The sequence below is a fragment of the Dasypus novemcinctus genome, chromosome 9, assembly GCF_030445035.2.
Source record: "Dasypus novemcinctus isolate mDasNov1 chromosome 9, mDasNov1.1.hap2, whole genome shotgun sequence".
Lineage (NCBI taxonomy): Eukaryota > Metazoa > Chordata > Mammalia > Cingulata > Dasypodidae > Dasypus > Dasypus novemcinctus.
In genome coordinates this window covers 125,755,261-125,769,723 of record NC_080681.1, presented here as the reverse complement: position 1 = coordinate 125,769,723, position 14,463 = coordinate 125,755,261, and the positions used below count along the sequence as shown (strand labels likewise).

Genomic DNA, 14,463 nt, shown 5'->3' with positions numbered 1-14,463 from the left:
GTTCTTTCACATGTTTACTTTCAGAGGCCATTTCTTCAAGCTCACCAATCCTTTCTTCCTCCTCCTTAAATCTATTATATGATTCCAATGTTTTTTTTTTTAACTTCATTTATTGAGCCTTTTAGTCATAAGATCTGCTATTTTTCTGTGTGTGCTTTCAAATCTTTTTTGTGATCATCTAATGTCTTCTTAATATCCTTAATCTCTTTAGCCATCTCATTAAATTTATTAAGGAAATTTGTTTGAACACCTATGATTAGTTGTTTCAACTCCTTTATGTCATCTGGAGGCTTATCTTCCTCCTCTAACTAGGCCATATCTTCCTGTTTCTTGGTGTGGATTTAATTTGTTGTTGTCTTGGCATCTGGCTTACTAGAGTATTTATTCTGGGTATAGATTTTCTCTTTAGTTTAGGGCTTTCTGCCCTTTCTTCCTTGTTGGTTGTATAGTAGGAGTCAAGGATATAGTTGGTGTTATAAGCTCTGGAGGTTCAAGCTGCCCTCATTACCCCAGGGACCAGTGAATCTTCTTCCAACTTCTCCTTTGCCAGGGGTAGGGACAAAGCCACAGCTGTGTGGAATAATCCAAGTTGTGCACGTCTAGGCTGTAGTTGCCCAGAAAGACTGATGAAGCTTCACACCCACTTCTCCCTTGCTTGGGAGCAGGGATGGAGCTGCAGGTGTGGGCAGCAGTCTTTGCAGTGCAGGTCCAAGATGACCACAGTTGCCCCAATAGATCTCCAACTATTCAGTCTGTGCCAGCCAGATGTACCTAGAGTTACCTGGATAGGCTGGTGCAGGGCCTGCCAGCTTCCTCCCTGTCAGAGGTGGGACTGATGTCTAGGCTAGGGCTATAGGTCACTCTGGGTGAAAGAAACCAGTCCCTACCATCACTGTAATTTTCAGTCAGCCTGGTTTCCCCTCATGCTGGGGGTAGAGTCAAAATGGCGGCCTCAGGCCTCTTTCTGACTTGAACAGGCTCAAACTCTAGCCATTCTTAGGGTTATACTTTAGTCAGCTGAATTTACCAATTAGTAGTTGAAATCGGTGGCCAACCGTCTCTTTCTCCTGTTTTTGGGAAATGGAGCTTCTAATTCCAGCCACAAAATAGCTTCTAGGGCAGCTTGTGCTACCAAAGTAAGATGATCATCAACCTCTGCAGCATGGCCTGTAGTTTCCTGAAGAGGCTGGTGCAGGTCCCCCTAACTTCCTCCATGCTGGAGGTGGGACCTTATACTAGAGCTGCAGTCTGATCTAGATGCAAAGAAGCTGCTACCTACCAGCATTGGGATTTTCAGGCCTTCCTGCTTTCCCTCATGCTGGCTGCAGAGTTAAGAAGGCAGGTACAGTCCTCTTTCTGACTTGGACAGGTTCAAACTTTAGCTGCTCTTAGAATTATACTTTAGCCTGCTGAATGTACTAATCAGTAGTTGAAGTTGGTGCCCAGCCGCCTCTTCCTCCCCAGTTTTTGGGAAGTGGAGCTTCCAATTCCAGTCGCAGAATAGATCCCGAGGCTATTCCAGTGACAAATGGTCACTGGCCTCCATGGAGCAGAGTGCTTTACTTACAAATCTCTGCAGTTGGGCAGTCTCCTCCTCCCATTCTTTGAAGGATGTTGCAGGATGCTCTTCTGGTCTCCTGGAGCCCCCAAACAGGTACTTCAGACAGCTCTGAGTGAGTACTAGCTGCCCTGTAGCAGGAGGCTAATTCTAGGTACTCCTTACTCTGCCGCCATCTTGCTTTTACATTTTTTAATTGGGATTTTTATCTTTTTGTTGTTGAGTTCTAGGAGTTCTTTGTATATTCTGTTTTTAAACACTTGTCAGATATATGGTTTCTAAAAATTTCTCCCACCTTGTTGGGATAGTTTTACTTCTTACTTTCCTATTTGGATGCCTTTTCTTTCTTTTTCTTGCCTTATTGCTCTAGAGAGAACTTCCAGTAAAATGTTGAATAACAGTGGTTAGAGCAAGTATCCTTGTCTTGTTCCTGATCATAGGGGGAAATCGTTTAGTTTTTCACCATTAAATATTTAGTTGTAGGTTTTTCTTACATGCTTTTTATCATGTTTAGGAAGTTCTTATTTCTAGTTTTCTGAGTATTTATCAAACAGAGGTGCTGAATTTTGTCAGATGCCCTTTCTATGTCAATTGGAATAATCAAGTGGTTTTTCCCTTTCATTCTATTAATGTGTATTACATTGTTTTTCTTATGTTAAAACACCTTTGCATTCCATTTGATCATTGGTTTATAATACTTATAATTTGCAGTTGAATTTGGTTTGCTAGTATTTTATTGAGAATTTTCACATTCATCTTCATAAGGGATGTTGATTTGAAATTTTCTTGTGATATCTTTTTCTGGCTTTGATACTGGGGTGATGCTGACTTCATAGAATGAATTAGGAAGAATTTGAGAAGGATTGATGTTAATTCTTCAACCTTTGAATGTTTGGTGAAGCTTCTTGGACTTTGTTGGGAGGTTTTTGATTTCTGATTCAGTCTCTTTATTTGTTTCTGTTGAAGTCTTCTATTTGTGTGTTTTTTGTTTGTTTTGTTTTTTGGTTTTGATTTTTTGTTTTTTGGGAGATACCAAGATTGAACCCGGGACCTCGTACATGGGAAGCAGGCGCTCGACCACTGAGCTACATCTGCTCCTCCTATTTATTCTTGGTCAGTTTAGGTAGTTTGTGTGTTTCTCTGAATTTGTGATTTCATGTAGGTTATTGTATTAGTCAACCAAAGGGGCACTGATGCAAAATACCGGAAATCTGTTGGCTTTTATAAAGGGTGTTAATGTGGGATAGAAGCTTACAGTTACCAAGCCGTAAAGTGTAAGTTACTTCCCTCACCAAAGTCTTTTGCCACGTGTTTGGGTAAGATGGCTGCCAACGTCTGCCAAGAGTTCGGGCTTCCAGGATTCCTCTCTTCCTAGGGCTCCGTTTCTCTCCAGGCTCAGCTACTGTGCTCTTGCCCCAAGGCCAGCGGTAGACTATCAGGCGAATGGCTCTGTCTCTCTCCCTGGGGCTTCTGCCGTGTCTGAGGAGCTATCTCTATTCCTCTGTGTTCTTTTCCTGTGTGTTCACTTCCGGGGCTTCAGCTCAGAACTCCCAACTCTTTCCTTTGCCATGTCTTCTCTGCGGTTACTCAACATCCTACTGATGTGGCCCAGTGAAGCCCTAATCATAATTTAAGCATTCCCAAAGGAAAAGACCAGTTTACAAACATAATCCAATATTTCTTTTTGGAATTTATCAATTATATCAAACTGCTACAGTTATCTAATTTGTTGGTGTACAGTTCATAGTGTCCTTTTATAATCTGTTTTTCTTTCTGAGGGGTCAGTTATTATGTCTCCCCTTTCATTTTTTATTTTAGTTATTTGTATCCTCTTTTTTTTTTTTTTTTTGTCAGTCTAGCTAAAGGTTTGTACGTTTTACTGATCTTTTCAAAGAGCCATATTTTGGTTTGGTTGACTCTATTGCTTTTTTAATTCTCTAATTCATTTATCGTCAATTCTTTCTTATTTCCTTACCTCTTCACTTCTGGTTTAGTTTGCTCTTCTTTTCCTAGACTCTCCATTTGTAAGGTTAGGTCTCCAATTTGAGATCTTTCTTCTTTTTAAATGTAAGCATTTAGAGCTATAACTATCCCTCAGAGCACTACCTTTGCTGTGTCCCATAAGTTTTGGTATGTTGTGTTTTTGTTTTCATTTGCCTTAAGATATTTTTTAATTTCACTTGTAATTTTTCCTTTTACCCATTGTTTTTTTTTAATGTGTTAATTTCCACATTTTAAAAAAATTTTCCAGTTAATTCTCGTACTGATTTCTAGCTTCATTCCATTGTGATCAGAGAAGATACTTTGTATTATGTCAAACTTTTAAATTTATTGAAACTTGTCTTGTGACCTAATGTATGGTCTATCCTGGAAAATGATCCTTATGCACTTAGAAGAATGTGTATTCTGCTATTGGGTGAAGTGTTTTATATAGGTTTATAGTATTGTTCAAGTCTTCTGTTTCCTTATTGATCTTCCGTCTTGATGTTTTATCCCTTATTGAAAATTGAACACAGCTTTTTTCTCTGTTAAAATATGTATGGCTATTGAAATTAGTTTTTAACATAATTTTTTAAAGTAAAGAAATTGAATGTTTACAGAAATATGCAGAAAATAGCTTTCCCATATAGTCCCCCTGTTATTAATACCTTGCATTCATGTGGTACATTTGTTACAATTGATGAAAGAATATTGTTATAATTGTACTGTCAACTATACAGTTCATAGTTTACGTTATGATTCATTGTGTTGTACAGTCCTGTTTGTTTTTTTTAAATTTTTATTCCAGTGACATATATACAACCTGAAATTTCCCTTTTTAACCCATATAGTAGATGTCACATTTTGACTGAATCAAAATGTAGTATATAATGTAAGGTCAGTCAGACCCCTCTGTGAAATTTCTACCACTTAATACAGAGATTTTATTCCCTTTTTTAATATGTTAAGGGAAAAATTAATTAGTTATTTGCCTTTAAATGGGTCTGTCTGTTTTTCATAGCTCCTCGAATTCCAGTGGATAAAAGAATATTTACCACAACACACACCACAGGGTGTATTTTTCTTGAAGTAGATGAAAGGTAAATACTTCTTTAATTCCTGAAATTTGTTTCTGACAATAAATAAAAATATAAAGAAAATATAAAGAATGCTTACCTCTCTACATTATATAACTGACATCTATCCATTTGCCTATTTGGTTTTATGAGTTACTTTTAAATTTATTTGTGTCATCTAAATTTTTTATATAAATAATGTTGTGCAAGTTATCCTTCAAAGAGTGATTTACAAGTTCCCATAATTGATTTCACAACAGCCTGCTCATATAGATAGGTCAGAAATGATCATTCTGCTTTACAGAAGAGGGCAGTGAGCCTATAGGCTGACTTGCCAAGAATGTATGTAGTATGCCATTTCATTCAAACAGTTTCATTCTAAAGAGAGTCGCTCAGCACCTATTCCAGTGTTACTTCCAGAAACTAAATGAGTCATTCTCAAACCAGTTTTTGGTGAAATTTTTATTAGTCTGAAGTAGGAGGATAGAGAAAGTGGGGAGGAAGGAAAAAACAGAGAAATATAAGGACAGATTTTTGTGTGTGAAATTTAATTTATTTAATATAAAGGATAGTTTTTTATTTTGAACTTATATCCTTCCTACTTTTTTGGTGTTAAAATAGTGTTTCTTAAAGGATAGTGATAGTGGATAGTAACTTGACTAATTGTTGTTTTTAAAATATCTTCATTTGGAAAATAAACATTGATATCCCCACACCATTTCCCCCCATATTTATCTTTAAATTTTACTTATTTATGAAATCTGAAAATCCAGGAAACAATGTACCATGCAACATATAAATGTACAGGAAAAATGTGAAACAGTTGTGATGTATTCATATAAAAAACCTTAACATCTGAAAATGGGTTTATTTAATAATACTTTTAACGAACAGTAATTGGTTAGATAATTCATATAATTTGTATAAAGCAAGAAAACTTAAAGATAATTCTGAAAATACTTTAAATTTATTGCATTAGGAAATATTTAAAGATTTTTATGCATGGATGATTTTAATGGAGTCCGAATTTTTTGAGTCATCCTTAGGGTTTTGTCACTACAAATCTCCTGGGAGCTTTTGTCCTGATAAGGCCTTTCCCTCCTAGTTCTCTGTTTGACATTACAGTTACAGGACACTGTTTTGTTTTCACATAATTTTAATCATACCTTATGAATTTGTAGCTTGCTCAGTTCATTTAACATTGAGCATTTCGTTTTATCATGTGATCTCTGTAGACTTCAAGTGACAGCAGAATGTGCCACTGCATGAGTCATTGGCTCCCAAATGTGGCTGAGCTTTGGAGTCCTCTGAGGAACTTGTTAAAAACACAGATTCCCGGTCCTACCTCCAGAGTTGTAAGTTAGTAAATTTGCAGTAAGCCTGTGAATCTGTTTTTTTAACAAGTTGCCTAAATGATTTTGATCCAGCAGTTCAGATGAACAACTTTTCACGGATTATGTCACCATTTCCCTAGTATGGCCACTTAAGTTGTTTGTAATCTTTTGCTTTTATAAGGCTGGAATGGACCTTTATTTGGATAAAGTTTTTTTCCGAGTTAGAGTTAAATTTAAAAAAAAAAAAAGGATTAAAGTATGCATTTCAAAAATCACTAGATGAGAGCATAGCACAGTATCACTAGAAAGAGGGATCTGTCTCTTGACTTTCTCACTTGTGCTAACACGTGGTGTGTCTGTACCCCAGAGCCGTGCCTCTGCTGGGTTACCTCCCTCAGGATCTGGTGGGAACATCTCTCCTAATGTACTTGCACCCAGAAGATCGTTCTCTGATGGTTGCCATACACCAAAAAGGTAATAAAGACCTGCTTCTTTATATGCAGGAAATTTTTTGTCATTGATCTGTTCTTATTTTTCATTTCATTTTTCATACTAATCATTAGAGCTTAGCCTTTAACCAGGTAAGCAATGTATTGACACTCTGAAAACAATTTTTTTCTATTTTGACGTAGTAAAAAATTTACCAGTGAATCCCTTTAAAAAGATATTTTTGTAATATCTGATTTTTCTATTTTTGTCTTATTTTATTTAGTCTTTCAGTATGCAGGCCAGCCTCCCTTTGAACATTCACCCATTAGATTTTGTACTCAGAATGGAGATTACATCATATTGGATTCCAGTTGGTCCAGCTTTGTGAACCCATGGAGTCGGAAAGTTTCTTTCATTATCGGTCGACATAAAGTACGAATGTAAGTCAATAAGTATTTAAATGTTCTAAAATATCTTTTTTATTAAATAATATTCTTAGTCCTTTGACTCTACCTTCAATCATTTGATGTGTGAATTAGATTAAACACAGATTTTTTTTTCAGTGCTTTTAGAAGAAGGTTTGGCAGTTTGACTCAAGAGACTTAAAAGATTTCTACCCCTTTGACCTATTGATTCTCTTATGGGAATGCTCTAAAGAAGTAATCCTAAATACAGAAAAGCTTTATTTAAAAGAGGACATACTTTACAACATTATTTATGATACTGACAGATTTAAAATATCTTAAATGTCCATCTTAACTTTCACTGAATAAACTCTGAATATTTGCCTGAGATTTTGGTCTATAAAGATTTTTACAGATATTATGTAACATGGGAAAATGATACATTAGATGTAAAAAGCACCAAACAAAATTATTTATACTGTACAAATATAATTGTTTAAAAAAAATTATGAAATAGGAAAAAAGATTGGAAGAAATCAAAAATAAATTTTGCATATGAGGGTCATGGGTCTGTAGATGAAGTGTTTATTTTTTTGCCTTTTGGTGTTTTAAAATTCTCTTTAGTGAGCGAATAAAACTTTCATATCAGCCTTCTGCTATCAAGCTCCACTTACTTGTGTCTATTTTATTAAAATTTATTGTTAAAATTAGCTGCCTTAAGATTTCTTTACCTGCTAGTATGGCTGCCTCAAGCCTGTTTGATTGCTGTAACCTATCCAAATAACAGAAGTATGTAAAGGCCCACACTCTTGTAGCCTAAAATACTCTTAGTCCATTCAACTCCTTGCATTTTTGGTTCATTTTTAATTGACCTGTAGGTTTCTGGCCCTGGCCACAGGTTTGCCCTTTGGGTTTTTTGTTTGTTTGTTTGTTTTTGTTTTAAGTGTGGAAATTACTCTCAGTATCATTTCATTGAGAAATGATGTCTTGTATATTTCATTATACAGCTTTGTATCCACAGATGTAAAACTCAGAAGTAGCTCTGCTAATAGTGCTGGCTTGATCACATATCCTAAAACTGTGATGGAAGTACTGCATATCCATGGTGAGACCGTGTCTCAGGGTCGCCCTTACTGCTTTGCACTCCAGGGTTTGGCCTCTCAGCAGAGCAGGTCTAGAACCTTCGTGGAAGAAAGGGGCTCCATTTCACCTTAAGATGGATCTGCTAGAAAACTAATTGAATAGTTAAGAAATAGGACTGCCAAGCCAGGGCTATTTATGTTGGTCAGAAAGGACTTTTTTTTTCCCATTGGGAAAACCTATTGTGAAATGGAAATAAGATCAGATGGCAGCTTAGTGTGAATGTAGGAAACCCCAGAGCAAGGAAGATTCCTCGCGTGAGATGTCCCTCTGGTGTCTGCTGTTGGGTGTCTGTACCCCGTCCCAGTCAGTGCTAGAGAGGCATCCTGGATTTCTCAAGTTGTCCTTTCATTGCTTTGATTAGATATTTATAAAATTACCCAACATATAATAAGTACACAGAATGTTTTCAGTACTTTTTTAGCATACACCAACATTCATATCTCAAGATCCAAGATTATGTGAGGAAAAGCTTAGAGTCTAGTAGGTCTCAATCTCTCTCATAGGATAATAATTGCCGTTACATTTATAACATGATTTTAACACATTTATTCCTTCAATAAGTACTTATGGTTCACCTATTTTATATCAGACATTGTGCTAGACTGGGAATCCGGCAGTAACCAAAACAGACATTCTCCTTACCCCCCTGGATTCTACAAGATAATGGACAAGATAGTATAAAAATGGCTCTGATACATATAACTGAAACTTTGGAAAAATATGACAATGAAATGGGAAGGGGGATATTAGAGTGCATTGCAAGAGCTATAGCCATGTATATTTGGGTCCTTCTCAAGCTCCAGAGGCAGAAGGTTGGGTACTCTTATCTTTCATTTTACAGATAAAGTTCGTACTCAGAGAAATAAAGTAACTTGCCCAGGGACTACCTAGGGAAGAAGTTGTAAAATGAAGTTGGGAACCAAACTTGCTTCCTTTCTTCTGCTCTAGTACTCTTTACATAGAAAGTATCGTGGCACATTTGCCATTCTGTGATGAAAGCTCTGTCCCTAGCACCTACAAATTAGCCAGTTCAGATTATATAATTACTGATTTAAAATACAATTTAGTTTTGTAAAAAAATCTCACAACTAGGAATATCTAAATCTTAAAGCAACCATTTTATTTTCGTTTCAGAATTTCGCTAAAAAAACAAGTGCAAACATCTCTGAAAGTTGTTCAAGCTAATAGTGCACAGGGTATATTTAAATTATTAATTGATATCCTTTTATCCTCAGATTGGGCATACATTTATATATTCGATCTTCAAATAAATATTTAGTGGGTGCCTGTTGTGCCAGCTGCTATTTCAGGTACTGAAACTACAGAAGTGAACAAAAATAAAAAAGGCCTGTCCCTGGTTCCTGGAGGATGGCACTGGGTAGGTCTCCAGGGCTCCATTCTATTACAAAAATAGTGGAAATGGGGCAGAAGCTGTCTTAAAGAACTCTGCACTGGGGATCTATAGACCAGGAGAGTGCTGTACATATTGTCCAGGACGGAGTGGGGAGAGAGACAAAGAGGCTGGAACAAAAATCATGAGGGGGGCAGATGTCACTCAAGTGGTTGAAGTCCTTCTTTCCACGTACAAGGTCCCAGGTTTGATCCTTGGTACGTCCTAAAAACAAAAATTACTCTCATTGAGGGAGTGGATGTGGGTCAGTGGTTGAGTGCCTGCTTCCCATGTACAAGATCCTAGGTTCAATCCCCAGTACCTCTTTAAAAAAAAAAAAACATGAGTTACTCCCACAGCTGGGGGTGGCACCTATCCCCCACCCTTGAGGCAAACAGCCTCGGCAAGTCCTGTGGCTGACGGCGGTCAACTGAGAAGAGAACCAGACATATTCCTTCCTGGGAAGAGGGAGGGTGTGGCTGAGGGCTGAGTGTGGTTTCTCTTCAAGTTTTTAACAGACTAGGCCCACTCTGAATTGTGGCTCTAACTGGCTCAGAAACACCAGCTAGTACAGGTTGAAAGAGTCACCTCTGTGAAAAGGTTCCCTAAAGAGCACTGTCCGCTAGCAGGCCTGGAAAGTGAAGGAAGACTGGAATCTTTGCTTCCTGAACCCAGGCCCCCTTGGATTGGTCTGTGCCCCATTAGCTGCTCCATGGCCTGTTTTGATAAAAGAGGGCAATTTTGAAGTTTTAGAAGAGGTTGAGTCAAAAATCAAAGAAGAGCCATGGAACAAAACTACTAGGCAAAGAGAAAAGTAGACCATCAGAGTAAACTCACCATCATGAGATGCCCAGACATCAGCAGAAAGTTGTAAGCCATGCTAAGAAACAGGAGGGTATGGCCCAGCCAAAGGAGCAAATTAAAAATCCTGATGAGACACAGGATTTAAAACAACGATGTTCACACAAATCTAAATCAAATCAAGGAGTTGAAAGAAGATATGGGGAAACGGACTTTGGCCCAGTGGTTAGGGCGTCCGTCTACCACATGGGAGGTCCGCGGTTCAAGCCCCGGGCCTCCTTGACCCGTGTGGAGCTGGCCCATGCGCAGTGCTGATGCACGCAAGGAGTGCCGTGCCACACAGGGGTGTCCCGCGCATAGGGGAGCCCCACGCGCAAGGAGTGCACCCGTAAGGAGAGCCGCCCAGCGCGAAGGAGGGAGCAGCCTGCCGAGGAATGGCGCCGCCCACACTTCCCGTGCCGCTGACGACAACAGAAGCGGACAAAGAAACAAGACAACAAGACGCAGCAAAAAGACACAGAAAACAGACAACCGGGGGAGGGGAGGGGAATTAAATAAATAAAAAATAAATCTTTAAAAAAAAAAAAAAAAAAGAAGATATGGCTAAAGAGATAAAGGATACTAAGAAGACACTGGGTGGGCATAAAGAATTTGAAAGCTTGCAAAGGAAAGAAACAGCTTACGAGAATGGAAGATAAAATGGATGAAATTGAAAATACATTAGAGGGGGAAGCGGATGTGGCTCAACCAATTGGGCTGCTGTCTGCCATATGGGAGGCCCTGGGTTCGCTTCCCAGGACCTCCTTGTGAAGGCAAGCTGGCCCATGCCCACAGAGAGCTGATGCAGCAAGATGACACAACAAAGGGAGACAGGCAGACACAGAAGAATGCGCAGTGAATGGGCACAGCAGACAGCAAGCGGGGGGAGGGAGGGTGGAATAAAAATCTTAAAAAAATACATTTAGAAGCATGTAACAGCAGATTTGAATCAGCTGAGGAACAAGTGAATTAGAAGAGGATCTGAACAAAAGAACAGAAAAGGAAAAGAATGGGGAAGGAAATAGGGTCTTAGGGAAGTGAATGGCAGGATGAAACAAACCTACACGTTACAGGTCTCCCAGGAGAAGAGAATGGAAAAAAGGGCAGAAAGAATATTTGAGGAAATGATGACCAAAAATTTCCCAACCCTTATGAAAGACATAAAAATTGATATCCAAGAAGGACAGTGTGTACTCCAAACAGAATAAGTCCAAACAGACTTACTGTGAGACACTATTCAGAATATCAAAGTTCTGAGAGCACAAGAAAAGAGCAAGTCATCACATACAAGGGATGCTCAATAAGACTAAGTGCCGATTTCTGATCAGAAACCATGGAGGTTTTAAATACTGAACAAGGAAAGCTGCCAGTGTGAATTCTGTATTTAGCAAGAGTGTCCTTCAAAACTGAAGGTGAGTTTAAAGTCTTCCCAGACAAACAAAACTTGAGACTGGATTTGCAAGAGATACTAAGAGAGTGCTGTTGCCTGCAAGGAAAAGATTGGAGGGAGAGGCTTGGAGAAGAATGTAGAAATGACGATTATTAGTATAAGGGTAACTAAAAGACAATAAGATATGACAACGGAAAGCCAAAGGATAAAATGGGTGAAGTAATGCCTTGACAGTAATAACATTTACTATTAATGGATTGAACTCCCCAGTCAAAAGACACAGGCAGAATGGATTTTTTAAAATGAGCCATTTATATGCTGTCTATAAGAGACTCACCTTAGACACAAGGACATAAACAGGCTGAACGTGAAAGGTTGGAAAAAGATATTCCATGCAAATAGCAACCAAAAATGAGCTGGAGTAGCTACACAGATATTGGACAAAATAGATGTTATATGCAAAATTGTTAGATGGAAAAGGTCATTATATATTAATAAAAGGAGCAATTCACCAAGAAAGAATAAATATTTATGTACCTAACCACAGTGCCCCAAAATACATGCGGCAAACACTGACAAAACTAAAGGGAGAATTAGACACCTTGACAATAACAGTTGGAGACTTCAATATACCATTCTCATCATTGGATAGAATATATGAGCAAAGGATAAATAGGGAAACAGCTTGAATAACAGGTTAAATGAATTAAACCTAACAGATTCAGAATATTGCACCCCAAATTGTCAGGAAATACATTTTTCTCAAGTACTCATGGATGTTTCTCCAGCATAGACCATGTGGCTTATAAAACAAAGAAGAAATTGCAAGAGATCAGTAAATATCTCGAAATGAATGAAAACAAGAACACAACATACCAAAACCTATGGGATGCAGCAAAGGCAGTGCTGAAAGGGAAATTTAGAGCCTTCAATGCTTACATTAAAAAAGATGAAAGAGGAAGCACCTGTGGCTCAATCATTAGGCTCCTGTCTACCATACGGAAGGCCCTGGGTTCATGTCCCAGGGTCTCCTTGTGAAGGCAGGCTGGCCTGTGCCCATGGAGAGCTGGCACAGCAAGATGATGCATCAAAAAAGGGAGACAAGCAGACACAGAAGAATGTGCAGCAAATGAACGAGCAGACAGCAAGCAAGCCACAAAGTGGGGGGGGGGTGGAATAAATAAATAAATTTTTAAAAAGAAAGGTAAAAATCAAAGACCTAATTGAACACCTGGAGAAACTAGAAAACGAACAGCAAACTAGTCTTCAATCAAGCAGAAGGAAAGAAAGAAAAAAGGATTAGAGCAGAAATAAATGAAATTGAGAACAATAGAGATTCAACAAAACCAAAAGCTGATTCTTTGAGAAAATCAACAAAATCGATAAATCCTTAGACTAACAAAGAGAAGATGCAAATAAAATAATAAATGAGCAGGGGCCATTATCACTGACCCCACAGAAATAAGATCATAGTTTGTCACCACCAAACTAGACAATGTAGTCAAAGTCACAAATTCCTAGAAACACATGAATAAGTTACACTGATCCTAGAAGAAATAGAAGACCTCAACATGCCAATCACAAGTAAAAAGATTGAGGCAGTCATTAAAAACCTCCCCAGAATGAAAAGCCCAGGACCAGATGGCTTCCCAGCTGAATTCTCTGTCATTCAAAGATTTAATATCAATCTTACTCAAACTCTCCCAAAAAAATTGAACAGGAAGGAATGCTACCAGACTCATTTTGTGAAGCCAGCATCACCCTAATACCAAAGTCAGGTCAGGATACTAAGAAAAAAATATATAGACCAATTTTTCTAACCAATGTAGATATAAAACTCAACAAAATACTTGATAATTGAGTCCAAAAGCACAATAAAAGAATTGTACATTAATCATGATAGATTTTTATCTGAGGTGTGCAAGGGTGATTCAACACAAAATCTTTTAGCGTAATATACCACATTAATAAATTGAAGAAAAATCACATCATCTCAATCGACACAGAAAAGGCATTTGACAAAAATATAACATCCTTTGACAAACACACTGAAAGACAGGAATAGAAAGAAACTTTCTCAACATGATGAAGTGCATATAGTAACCCCACATTTCACTGAAAGGCAAAAAACTGAAAGCTTTCCCCATGAGATCAGGAGTAAGGATGCCTACTGTCACCACTGTTGTTCACTATTGTGCCTGAAGTTCTAGCTGGAGCAATTAGGCAAGAAAAGGAAATAAAAGGCATCCAAGTAGAGAAGGAAGATGTAAAACTTTTCGCCGTTTACTCATGATATGGTTCTGTACCTAGAAAATCTAAAAAAAATCCACAAAAAAGTACCAGGGCTAATAAATGAGTTCACCAAAATGGCAGAATACAATATTAATATGTAAAAATGAGTAGGATTTCTGTACACCACCAATGAGCAATCTGAGGAGGGAATCAGGAAAAAAAATTCCACTTACAATAGCAACTGAAAGAATCAAATATTTAACCAAAGGACATGAGGTACCTGTATTAAGAAAAGTACAAGACATTGCTAGAAGAAACCAAAGAAGACATAAATAAATGTAGGATGTTCTGTGTTCATGAATTGCAGGACTAAATACGGTTAAGATGTCAGTTCTACCCAAACTGACTTACAGATTCAACACAATCCCAATAAAAATTCCAGCAATCTTGTTTGCAGAAATGGGAATGCCAATTACCAAATTTATTTGGAAGGGTAAAGGGCACCAAATAACCAAAAATATCTTTAAAAGGAATGAAATTGGAAGACTCATACTTACTGACTTCAAAGCATATTAATTAGCTACTATGGTAAAAACAGCATGGTACTAGCATTAAAATAGACATATTGACCACTGGAATCAAATTGAGAGTTCAGAAATAGATCCACACATCTCTGGTCAAGTAATT

At 37.8% G+C, this 14,463-nt stretch overlaps 1 protein-coding gene across 1 annotated transcript in view; it reads left to right on the top strand.

Annotated features, from left to right (window-relative positions):
• The window catches only part of PER3 (period circadian regulator 3), a 94,795-nt gene that overhangs the window by 18,829 nt on the left and 61,503 nt on the right, over positions 1-14,463 (top strand). Inside the window, exons 8-10 of the mRNA XM_058304736.2 lie at positions 4,560-4,638; positions 6,316-6,422; positions 6,661-6,817. Of these exons, the coding sequence (XP_058160719.1) occupies positions 4,560-4,638; positions 6,316-6,422; positions 6,661-6,817 (343 nt within the window). The remainder of the gene's footprint in view (positions 1-4,559; positions 4,639-6,315; positions 6,423-6,660; positions 6,818-14,463) is intronic.